The 12,851-nt window shown below is 38.4% G+C and overlaps 2 protein-coding genes across 2 annotated transcripts; one reads left to right on the forward strand and one right to left on the reverse strand.

Annotated features, from left to right (window-relative positions):
- Positions 1-1,315: 1,315 nt before the first annotated feature.
- Positions 1,316-6,682, forward strand: il12bb (interleukin 12B, b; the record flags this gene model as incomplete). The annotated part of the gene is made up of 8 exons (XM_079247338.1): positions 1,316-1,338; positions 4,458-4,492; positions 4,611-4,712; positions 4,831-5,013; positions 5,666-5,771; positions 5,924-6,093; positions 6,312-6,472; positions 6,560-6,682. The coding sequence occupies 8 exons, from the start codon at positions 1,316-1,318 to the stop codon at positions 6,680-6,682; spliced, it is 903 nt and encodes a 300-aa protein (XP_079103464.1).
- A 661-nt stretch (positions 6,683-7,343) lies between these two features.
- Positions 7,344-12,469, reverse strand: ublcp1 (ubiquitin-like domain containing CTD phosphatase 1). Its single transcript, XM_079248218.1, has 11 exons — positions 12,340-12,469; positions 11,724-11,976; positions 11,219-11,310; positions 10,885-10,970; positions 10,668-10,783; positions 10,417-10,515; positions 10,030-10,067; positions 9,549-9,647; positions 8,942-9,058; positions 8,732-8,859; positions 7,344-8,584 (listed from the first exon to the last, which is right to left on the reverse strand). Exons 2-11 carry the CDS (start codon positions 11,875-11,877, stop codon positions 8,557-8,559), a joined length of 957 nt encoding a protein of 318 aa, XP_079104344.1. The 5' UTR covers positions 11,878-11,976; positions 12,340-12,469; the 3' UTR covers positions 7,344-8,556.
- Between the last annotated feature and the right edge of the window lie 382 nt (positions 12,470-12,851).

A 12,851-nucleotide genomic window follows, 5' to 3' on the forward strand; every position in this document is an offset into this window, starting at 1 on the left:
CCTGCTTTTCTGAGCTGTACCTCCAGTTTGGGGGGGCATGAATGGTCCAAGAGATTTGTCCTAATTGTTCTGACAACACTGGTTTATATCAGGACGAACCTTGTTCTTTCGAAAACCATGCAGTTCGCCTGCAGGCTCACATGTACCTCTGCATCGTTTTCTCCCCTCTCCAACTCGTAGTCCGGATATCACAACTGTCTCATTCCCTTTCCATGAATTCAGGCCCTCTGTCTCAGAACCAGTTATACAGCTTCGGTCCCACAGCTGCCAGTCATTTCACTCCGATCCCACCACTGCCATTTATTTGTCTCTTGTCCTACAGCGAGCAGTCATTTGACTCTAGTCCCACTGTTCTATCAGTCAACTCTGTTTCTGACAATACCGCTGTGGTCAACATCTTCCATCCAGGCAAATTCAGCGTCCTACAACATGCAGTTTGTTCAGACTTTCACTAATCTCAGACAGGCACCAGTTTCTCCTTCAAGCAGCTCACATTATGGGGGATCAGAACTGCATCACTGACTCACTGCTCAGTTCCTTATTCCAAGAATTCAGACTCTAGGCTCCAGATTCAGATGAACATCCAATTCCAGTTACTGTATTCAGCTACAATTGTTCAGCTGGATCCACAGCTGGTTGCAGCATCCAATGCTTCAAGTGAAACCTTTACTCTCAGCTTATCTAACAGCTGGAACTGTTTCAAAAGTTACCATACCGCCTAACAACTCTCATGCCCTCTGCTTGACAACATGACAATATGCATTATCATTAACTATGCTCATTCATTGCTAAAAAAAGAAAAGAAAAGTGCTGTTTAACCATCCAGATGTAGCTCACCTGTGAGCATAAGTCTTTCTAAAAGCTTGTGTTACCAGCGTCCATCCATCACTCATTGCCATGTGAAAAGGATATGCAAAGGGGTACCAGCTGCTACAACTACCTGCCTTCCACTTACCGAACTAATCTCTGCATCCATACTCTGCATTCCAGCTATGTCATGGATTTTCCTCCAAATCCATGTTTTGCTTTTGCTTTAATTGGCTTCCTACACTCCTCAGAATTTGCTCCTGCAACCTCCGTCCACAACCCTTCCTTTTACCCGTGTCCATCAGATGTCACCATCCACACACCAGACTGTCTCCTTTTCACATTGAGGAGTTAAACAAATGAACTCGTCTCTCATCTCCAATATATCTCTTTATGTTCCTTCAGCCCCTTCAAGCCTCCAGCTAACTATCAGCTTCCACGTCTTCTCAAGACCCTCTAATCACCACTGAAAGGTGAAGACTTACCTCAATATTCTGGCTCAGTTATCATGTCCATTGAATTCTTTGTCAGGTATAGCACAACAACATCAGTCCATCCATTCCTTTCACACTGACTAAGCGTTCACAGCATCCACATCATGAGATGCTGGCCATCAAGCCTACTCGTCCTGCATTTGCAATAACCTTTCTGTTACATGCCAAGCTCATTCTCTTCTCAGGTCAAATCATTCATAATTTAAGGGGCTTCATACGCTGTTCTCCTGAAGATCTGAGACAGCACCCCCATTCTGAGTTCGACCGGCTCACTACTTCACCGCCCCATATGTGCACTCCACATCCCCCTTCCTTCAACCTCGTTACATCACTTTAAACTTACATGGTTGTGGTCTTTTCTTGCCAATGCCCCTTTTTTATTTATATAAAAAGCCAAGAGAACAAATGGATTCTGTCGAATTGTCTCTTAAATTCAGTTTCAATCCCCCAGAGCATACATGGGATGGCAGGTAACAGTAGAGAAGAACATCCAGCAGAATCTGCCTTGAGCAGTTGGTGTTTGATCAGCAGCCAAAGCTTGTTGCAGCATAAGGGTTGGTTGAGGGACACCCAAGCCAGTCTTAATGATCAGCTTTATCAAAGAGTAAAGTTTTTTGTCTAATCTTAAAGATGGAGAGGTTGTCTGCCTTCCAAACCCAAAGTAGGAGCTGGTCCATAAGAGAGAGACCTGAGCTACCAACATCTTTCTAGGTACTCGTTTGTTTGTCAGTAGTTAAGTGTTATTGTTGAGCTATTGGAATCAAAATTCACTAAACAGATGGGAATGTTTAGTTTAAAGAAGTTATCTGAATAAATATATCTTATTTGTCCTCAAACACCAAATTGTTGGAGGTTTTATTTGGTATTTTGAGCTGAGCTGAACTTTTTCCAGCATGTTGAAATGACTCACCTTGTCTTCAGTCCAAACTATCATCAAGTTAATCCTTCTGTAGGGACACTTTTTAATTTTTCAGTTTAAGAAAAAAAAATCCACAAAAGGTAATGAAATTTTTTAAGGCCACTTATGGGTACCGGTACCTTCTCCACCAATATAAATGAAATTGATCTTCTGGCAAGTTTTTGCATACTGGTTTTTTTTTTTCTTACCAAAAAGAATATAAAAAAATACACAAATAAAACCCTTGACATATCTGGTAGAAACTGATATGCAATAAGAGCTAGGATCATCTTTTATAGCAGGGATGCAATATAACAGAACAAATTATTTTTCATTATAACTTTCCTTTTTCTTTATTTCAGCTTTTTTCAGCGCACTCACTATAAAAGACAAAAGATGGTAAATTCCATGGAAAAACACAACACAAAAAGGAACTGCTGTATTGGCACTCCCAGTTGGGCAAACATATTAAACATCATTCATTTAGGAATGTATGGGGCTTCTACCTGACTGTCATGTAACAAGCATGTCATCTTAAGTGTAGAGAAAGCAGGAAAGTTACCTGGTAGTGAATGTAAAAAGTTGTGTGATTTAGGAGTTCAAGACAAAAAAGGGATTCAGACTCTGGGACCAACAATCTCAAACCTCAATCATAAGACCTGATTGAGGTTTGATTGTTGATATGATTTGTTTCCATTTCTAAAATTAGACTGTGATACTTTCAATAAAATAACAATGTGCGTGTGTGTGTGTGTTTTAAACATGTTGCATTTTGCATGCATTTTCACTTGGAGGATATTAGCAATGAGGGGGCGTTTCTTTTTTAATTAACACACCGAGAGAAAAAAGAGATGATTTAAATTGAAACTACAGACTGAACACTCAGCAACAGTCATTTGTTATCTTTTTTTATAAGCTGCAAGGTGTATTAAAAAAATCCCTCTATATTTAAGCTTAAGGTGTACCATTTATGAGAAATAGTCTAATTACAGAAAGACAATCACAAGCACAGATAAAATAAATGCTAAAGACAAAGCTAAAAATGAATAATGTTAATAATGGTAATTCCACAGATCATTACACTTTGTTTAGGTATTGAGGCATTTGTACTTTTTTTTCATGGTCAAATAATGTGCTTAATAACCAGATCCCATGGTCTCACCATGATGTTAAGTTAAAATGGATTTTCTTTTCCCTCATCCTATTGCCTCAATGAACGTTCTGTGGTGGAGTCAGATGCTTTGCTGTTGTGGTTCCTGAATATTCTTATGACCCTTTTTTCCAGCGTACCTGCTCAGTATTTCCCGATGAGCATATTAATGACACTTTGTCATGTGTACTTGAGCCCTTTTACTTCCTCTTTGTGGTAGTTTCTGCCTCTTTTGCTGTTCCTACTTCTCTAACAAGTACCAATGTGCCTAAACAATAAAAGCCCAGATTGGAGTGGAATATGAGCAGTTTTATTATTTATTTAGTTACGCTGGGGGGTTTTCAGTTTTCTGGTTCTGTCATATAAATAGTGCAACTGCATGCTGAGTGCAGGTACACCACACAAGCTTCCCACTGGTCTGACATCAGGCTCAAGTCTGCAAGTGAAGGTAAGATTAACTATATTTAACCCTATTTAACTTTCCTGTTGTTTTGTTCTTTTCATTAATTTGGTTTATACACATTTTTAAAATGTATTGAGAAGAGTCAGACTTCATCGGAAGAGTCTGGCAAGTAAATGATAAATGAAAAGACAGTTATGACAGTGAAATCAGTTAATAGTAATAATAATTTGATCACTCTAACTCAATGACATGTTGGTGATTAATGGTGAATATATATATATATATATATATATATATATATATATATATATATATATATATATATATATATATATATATATATATATATATTTATATTTATATTTATATTTATATTTATATATATATATATATATATATATATATATATATATATATATATATATATATATATATATATATATATAAACCAGTTTGGGGTTGATCAACAAGTGATCAACAATGAAAAGAGCATAGAAAAACTTGTCATCATATACAAGCTCTCAATATAATTTTGTGAACACCTCATGTGCTTGAGTAATTGAATTGTGTGTTAGGTATTAAATTGTCTTCTCATGACTAAAAACCTTTCCTTGTTTCATTGTTAACTTTTCATCATTTTTTACAGATGCATCCATTATTCCTTATAGTTCTTTGTGTTGGTTTATGCTGTGCCACTTCTGACAGCGAAACAGAAAACCTTGAGATTCTCATGGATAATGGTTAGTGACATCCTTCTCCATCCAATAACTTTAAACCTTTCCTTGTTTCACCTCACATGAAGAAAATGTTGACAAAACTATTTTAAACTCAATTTAAGTTCAATTATGCTGTACGCAGTTCTGGTCCTGAGGGTGCCCAATGCTCACGGTTCGACGATGGAAGTTCCTTTGACTTGTGGAGAAGCTTATCAGGATAAGTCTGTGTTTTGGAAGAAAAACGGTAATACATACAAAAAAAAAGATATTTTAGAAAAAAAAAAACCTCAATTTCAACATTTGCCATAAATTTGAAAAATACATATAATTTGAATCACTGACCTCACTGCTTCCTGTTTTAGGTAGGGAGCTTACACCAGCTCTGCAGGGGAATGAGGTCAAAGTGGTGGTGAGAGAGATGAATGGCGGAAACTACACATGTCACTTAAATTTAAACGGAGAATACCTCAACCACACTGTGGTGATGGTCCAACTAAAACCAGATAACCGGACTGTCATACTGGAGACAAAATCCCCTTCAGAAGGTGAGATAAGAGAGGTGGATGGAAGGAGAATTAGAGGAAACGCAGTTAGGAGCGGAAGGAAAAAGAACAAAGGAGGTGTACAGTGAGAGAAAAGACAAACAGAGATAAAGATTTGCTTTTTATTACACCTGTCGAGGCATTCATCTGGGAAGACATGGGCTCGATGTTACTGAATTGCTGAGATAAGAGTGATGGAGAGAGAGAATTGTAGGATTGAGTGTGTGTGTGTGTGTGTGTGTGTGAGTGTGTGTGTGGGTGAGTGGGGGCAGGCGGGGGTCAGACAACAGAAAAGGGATAAAAAGAGCACCAACAAAGCGTGAAGACAATTTACCTGAACGAGGCATAAAGCATATAAAAAGGAAAAAAAGGAGACTCCATGCTGACATGAGATTGTATTTTTCATATTCAGTGTCAGCAGATAAGTCATTAATTCAGTTTTAAAAAATAAAATTGATGGAACAGTTCATGGGATGTCACAACATTGAAAAAAAAATGTCTGATGGAAAGGAGGAAGCTGGCTTGTGACTAGGAAATAAACCGACACCATCCTACAACCAACTCACCTGAATTTATTTATGCTGAATTAATGTTTGAAACACCTTAATGTTAGACGAACCAAAGGCAGAAACTGATCCTGCTGCTGCTCCTCCAGATCACATCCACTGCTCAGCCCCAAACTACAATGGCTCTTTTCACTGCACCTGGACAAGATCACAACACAGATCCCACGCCGGTGTCCTCCTGGTCAAGGCCGAACGGTGAGGACTAACACTGTCATTTTTTTTGCAGAAATGAATCTCCTACTTAAGCGCCAAAATCATCACTGCAAAAAGCCTCCATGGTGCTTGACTTTTGAGTCCCATGAACATTTGAGTTGTTTCAGTATGTTAACAGTTTGTGCTGAATCAAGTTTTATTGAGGAGATTCCCTGTGTGCTGGATGCTGATGGATCAGGGGTTAGCTGCCAGGATACCAGCTGCCCCTTCAGAGAGGAGCAACACCGCATCTCCCTCACCATTTACATGCACAGCTATTCTCGTCTCGAGGGTTACACAAAGTCTTTCTACCTGAGAGATATTGGTAAGTTATTTTATTTAAATGTCCTTTTCGTTTTAATTTACTGTAAGAGTGATTATTTTTGTATGCATAAGGAGAGCTTTTATGATATTTTGTTTCTAGTAACAATTTGGTTGATCTGCATACAGTTGCTTTGCTGTCCATTCTCACTCAAGTTATCCTCTCGATCAGTTTTTCCTACTTTTCGCCATCTCATTCTTCTCCGTCCACACCCAATCTAGTGACCCCAGCGCAGCTTCCTAATCTGCACATTGGTAATGGCAGAGTGTTCAGCTGGTCCTACCCTGACTCCTGGCAGAAGCCCTGCACCTTCTTTGGCCTTCACTTCCAGGTCAAAGCTGTCCCCAGCGGACATTCCTGTGACAGTGAAGAGGTCATAATGGTAATAAATCAAATTCAAATGCACGTCTTGACTTCCAGTTTAGCTACATTTCTTTGTCTTTTACACGTTACGCATATTTTTGTGCAGAGTAACACCACTGAGCAAGTCATGTATGAGGTCGGTATCAAAACCAAGAAGTATGTTTTCTGTGTGAGAGCTCAGGATAAGCACACCATGGGACCATGGAGCCACTGGAGTTATTGCAAGTAAGTGTGTGTTCTGACCTCTGGATGTGAGAACAGTTTGGTATGTAAGTTAAAAAATGTGGATAAATGTTCGGTTTTCCAAATCAAGCAGAAGCCTGACTTACTTGAAACTGTTTCACTTCAACTTTCTTTTCTCCAGAGTGAATAAAAATGACGTGACGTGCTGAGGACCATCACTGCACTGCAGCCACAAAAGAAGAAAGCTTGGACTGACTTTCTTTCTCTTTTTTTTTTTAAATGATGCACAAAGTGAAGTGGATGTATACATGTACAGTATTTATTCATCATTCATAAAGTTTCCTCTGTGGAACTATAGTGCATTTTTTTTAAAACATATTTGTATTTTTCTTGTTTGAACATTTCTCCAGCGTGATGAAAAAATATAAAAGGAATATTTCTTCATATTGTAACTTATTTGTAATTATCTTTAATAACTTTTTTTTAAAAAAAAAGAAAATAATAAAAAATTTAAGCATCTTCTTTGACTTTACTGGCTGTCCTTTCATTAATAATAACCATACAAGTAATTGTAATAAGATAATAATTGGACAAGATGATAACATTTAGTCACTTGTATTGAATGACTCGAGCAGAAATGGCCAACAGACAGCTTGGGTACAAAAAATGTTTATTGTTTTATTTACAGCCTGGATGTCAGGGATGTGATGTGAACCCCCCCAAAAAGGCAGTTCAGGGTTTTTCTTTTAAAAAGAAAAAAAAAAAGGAAGGAGTGTTGTTTTGAGATAAACTGTTGACTTGTCAAAGTTTGTCCTCCCCTCTTCGTCCACTGCTGGGGAAGGATGTTGACAATAAAGTAAATAAAATATTGTGGGATCTTTCATCCACAGAAAATTGAATTAACCCACAGTTCATACAGAAAAGACAGAATTTACTCACTTCTGTTTCCAAAAAACATACCCATGTTTGAGTGTTTGTGCGGCAATGCAGTGCAGTCTGCATGTAAAAATCACATGCATGGAACAATAGGAATTCATTTCTGGGCAAATATACACAAACAATAATTCAGTCATGGAAACCTAACCATCTGTAAACATTAAGTTCAGAAATGTACCACGTCCTCCAGCCCACAGGCCAGTGTTAATGACCCCTGCATACCAGTGTCAAAACATGCACTACAGTTAGCTGTTTAGATGGAGTATTCAAGCTAGAAACCAATACCAAGATGTGCACATTTAATTCTCACAGTAGCTTTAAAGGTTATTGCATATTTTTGCATGTTGAACTGCGTATGTTGCTTCTGTTCAGTGCTAAAAGAAAAAGACTTCCATCCCACTGCACTTTGATACTAGATATATAACTCACAACTTCCTGCAGAGGAAGTTGAAATAAACTGATGACCTTTAGCAGAATGATATTTTTTTTTCATGGTATAGCAAACAGGTTTGATAACTACACCACAATAACAATACTTGTTTTTCTTTTTTTGTTTGTTTTAAGCGACAATCAACTCCAGTCTTTTGTTATGTGAAATTCTTGTCACAGCCTTCTGGAAGACCAAGCATGTGTAAATGATCAGGCAACTGCGGACTTGAACACATGTGCGCCACGTGACTGAAGACCATGAGCTGATGCAGATGGGGTGGAGTTTGTGTGGTCAGAATCGCCATATTTTACCGTCCTTGGACACTATGAGGATCTGTCACTGGGGTAACTGCAAAAGATTAATGTGAGGGGGAAAAAAAAATCCAAGACAAGGGAGAGAACATGCAACGATATAAATTGGGAAGTCTGTGTCAGTCCTGAGCTTGAAAGTTTTCGACTTGACTTAACAGATGTGTGTGCGCATTCTGTGAGTGAAAACTGAAAGATGAGAAGGTTGTGTCCAGCTCAAGTGTTTGTGGATGATGCTGTTTCTTCTCAGTGGGGCTGCCTCTTAGATAGGTACCTGCACAAACACACACATGGGCAAATTCAGTACACCTTTCTAACAGGCTGTAGGGATGTTAAATGGATTTTGGATTTTTTTTTAGATGATTTACTTTCGCTTCTTTAAGACAGTTAAGAAGCATAAATTAAGCAAATGCACACCTACCTCTCCCAGTGTTTGTGGCTGAGACTACTGAAGTCATCAAGCTTGGCTATTTCTTTGAGGTATTGAGCCAGTTTAAACAGTTCCCTGTCCTTCTCCCTGTTGAGATGGGCCTTCATGAAGGGTCGGATCTAACACAAAATCACACTCATTTAAACCTCAGCAAAATGTGTGAACAACCGTGATGAAAAGAATGCGTGAGGGGCAACCCACCTTTAGTCCATTCTGTGGGTTCATGAGGAAGTTTCGCCCGATGTCATCAAACATGATGGTGTTCTTCCTGTTGTAAAATTCTCCATACTTCCCCCATATCACTCCTAAAGGCTTCACCTGGGTTGTGCATGCCAACAAAAGTTTGTCAGAGTGTTCACCAGCTCACTAATTATTTGAAAACACCAGAAAGAGCCTGCATGTGTGCATGAGTCGCCGTTTCCCAGATCCGACGTATCATTCCTCACACATCACGCAGTCGCTCCTCCAGTTTTGGAGAGCTCTTTATATTCTAAACAAAACAAGAAAAGCAAGCGATGCATATCTAAATCTGAACCTCATGTACAACACAGCTCTGAGCGTTGACACTTGACAAGCCTGATACACACAGAACTACTGTTGTAACTCAAAAGGAACAAAGAGATATTCTTCCCTTTATCAAGTTTATCTTCACTACTCATCCAATGCAGTTAGTCTAAAAAGTAAAAATTATAACAATATAATAATAAATCCAATACTAAAGAGAGAGATTAATTTGAAAACATAAAAAACAAGCAGCTATTTGAAAAAGAAATAAAACAAGTTAACATTTTTACATGTGTGTACCCACCTCCACCACCCCTCTTTTAGGGGTGTGTACTGTGATCATGGCTCCGCTGTCCAACATGAATGTGATCTTGTAGTTAGGGTTGTCTGTCACTCCCAGCTCCTAAACACACACACACACACACACACACACACACACACACACACACACACACACACACACACACACACACACACACACACACACACACACACGCACGCACACACACACACACACACACACACACACGCAGAGAGTAGTGTTACAGTCTAAGCTCACCAACAGACAAGTGAAATTGATTAACACTGCCACCTTCTGGCTACAAAGAGAACAGCACTGTAAGAGTTCACGCTGGCAGATGTTGGAGTCACAACAAGGGAAGTACAACTGGAATCAGCTTTTGAGGAAAATAATGGTTTGGTGAATTTTCTTGAGCTGACATTTATGGTAAAAAAAAAAAAAAGGGACAGCTAAAAAAAAAGGAAAGTGGAAGTGTAATACTTGCTTTCATTTTGGCATCAATCCACTTCATACTTGTAGCAGCTGCAGGCAGAATGAGCAGATTAATAAAGCAATGGATCAGGAAACAAAAGGAAAAGACAAACAACCCATTTAAAGCTCCTGCTTCCTTTCAACAATGTGAAGCACATATTTATCCAATCAGAAAAGAGCAAATAGGTCCAGGACAAAGACGGCAACTTATTTTACACATTATACTTATTTGAAGATTTCTGAACATTAATAAAGCATCAGACATGCATTTTCCTTTGGTTTTTAGTGAACTAGGTGACCATTTACGCTAAAAATGGAAAATAATTAACTGACAGAAGAAGTCAAATATAAAGCAGTTTTCTGTGTTAGTAATAAACAAGAGAAGAAAAAAGATACATACACCAAATGACAATATCATAGTCCTCATAAGCAGTTGTCAGAAACTCATGAAGGTACGGTCTCATCAACTCCTGACCTGTTTCTGCACATGACTTGTGATCTAAAAAACACAAAGAATCCATTCGGTGTGCAATACTAGACAAGCAGAAGATAAGCTTGTAAGCTAACACAGGGTCTAAAAGTAAAATTAAAAACTACAACAATAACATAACACAACCCAGAAAGTTGTAAAATAGCTATCAGACAACTCACCAAACAGTGTATAGTCCACGTCTAACACCAGCAGCTTCTTGCCTTCTCTGGGAGGGTTCAGTTCCTCCACCTTGTAATCTTTTACTCTACGGGCTATTTTAGCAAGGTTTTCCTCTCTTAAGACAAATAACACACACATGTACAGACAGATATTTACTTCCTGACACCCTCTCTATAATTGTAACATTCCTGTACAGTCAAAGTCAAAATATCTCACCTGTTCTCCACTTCGATGACCTCCTCCTCAATGTCAAAATCATTGACAACATCGTCATTCTCTGGGGGAGGGGCTAAAACGTCTTCCTTCACAAAACATATGCACATTTGAAAAGTGTGTTAAAAGTCATGTGAGATGATTATTTAATAGATCATCGCCAAGCAAAAGGTCTAAGTCCAAAACATGGGTTTCTCTTTCTGCCAATATAATTTTTGTTCAAACCTCAAAATTAACAACTAGCTTATGTTCCACAAAGCAAAGGTTAGCAAAGCAGCTCCTGGAAACCTTCAATCATGGTCACATTAAACTTGTCCACTCTCACCCCTCCACCTACCAGGCTCTCCTCTCTGGTGCCCATCATCATGATTTTGGTATTAGGCTTCAATTTCAGAGAACCCAGCTTCACCTCATCCTCAGCAGGTTTACCTGGAGGTGAGAATGAAACAGAAAATTACTTGAAAAATAGTCAAAACACTATGAAAAGCCTTTTATTTCTCTTTTCTTTCTATTTAGCCTGCAGACAAGGGGAGACAAATTACATCAAGAAGATAAAAGAACAATGAACGGAAATATTGTCACACACATGAAACATCAACTAGGGCCAATTTATTGGTAGGGTAACTACCAATAAAGTGGCAGTAACGTTACTAACAATGAAGTGGTATTAACTTTATTGATTGCATTTGTTTTTTGTCTTTATCAGAATAGGATTCTTACACAAATCGAGCAAAAATGCACATAATTTTTTAGTGCTTTGTGTTCATACATTATTTACACGGTGTTGGGCAACACATTATTATTACCAAACTGGGAGACTTGGGTCAGTGGGACCCTCTTACCTTTGACCTTGAGTCCCAGTAGTTTCTGTCTCTCTGGCAGCACCCCAGTCAAAGTCTTAATGGACTGCTTCAGGTCCATCACAGTATCTTCCTCTGAGAGAGAACTGATGGAGTATTCATGTCCTCCCCACTTTATGATCACTGATACCGACATGACTTGCACGATCTCGTCACACACATGTACGCAGCTCCCGCTTAGATCAGATGAACACGCGCACAGTCCTTTAGGTACACACCTTTACGCCAATATTTCCTACAACAGTGACAAACATGCATAAGCATACCTTGTAAAGATAGGGCAATGGGCAAAGTAAGAGCTGAAGTGCCAGGATGCCACACTGTACCTGACTGCAGCTCCAAACAAAACACGTCAAGTAGCAAGTGGAGAAACACATAAATCAAAACACGACGTCAGGGCTGTTATTGTGTTGTTTGTAGCTGGATATTTTGATACACGATGGCTAAATGACACCTAGCCAGAAAAGGCACTTTGATTGCCCATGACTATTTTTAGCATTGGATGGCTAACATTGACTAGCAATTATGTAAACACACTGAATACTGTGCTAACCGGAAAACATTAGCAAGCTAACATCAGCGGTTTGGGTGTTCTTACCTGTCAGAGAAAGTTTATATATAATGTTAAACAACCACTGTTAGATTTCGTGGAAATGGTTAATGAATGAATGAAGTTTGTGGTTCAGCTTCATTCATCGAGAGGAGCACAGTGCTCATCCCGAGTTCCGAGCCTTTCCGGTAGTGACGTAGAAATAAATTTTGTTGCCATAGTGACCGTTTCTCATCGAAATAAAAATAAAATGGGTAATCGTTTCAATCTACCTTTAAAAATCCTCGGCAAACAAAACGTATCACACATTCAGCAAATGTCACATTAGCTAACCTTTTCAAAAGCAGAAAAGAAGTAGAATAAAACAAAAAATTTTGCTGTGTGAATTCTACATGTGTCTGAAGATTTTTTTTCCCCTGCACGATTATGAAAAACAGCACCAAAAGAACTTGGTAAAAAGATTAATACTTTTTTTTCCTCAATGTAATAATAAAAAAATAAAAATAAAAAAAAATAAAAAAGAAAAATAAAATAAAATAAAATAAAATAATAATAATAAT

The sequence above is a fragment of the Telmatherina bonti genome, assembly GCF_933228915.1.
Source record: "Telmatherina bonti genome assembly, chromosome: 10".
Lineage (NCBI taxonomy): Eukaryota > Metazoa > Chordata > Actinopteri > Atheriniformes > Telmatherinidae > Telmatherina > Telmatherina bonti.

Bases quoted from the DNA above. Each gene is read 5' to 3' on its own strand.
- ublcp1 (XM_079248218.1), bottom strand. From the start codon at position 11,877: ATGTCGGTATCAGTGATCATAAAGTGGGGAGGACATGAATACTCCATC. The intron at 11,311-11,723 runs GTAAGAGGGTCC...TCTCACCTCCAG, and splicing joins ACTGGGACTCAAGGTCAAAG to GTAAACCTGCTGAGGATGAG. The intron at 9,648-10,029 runs GCAAGTATTACA...GTGTGTGTTTAG, and splicing joins GGATTGATGCCAAAATGAAA to GAGCTGGGAGTGACAGACAA.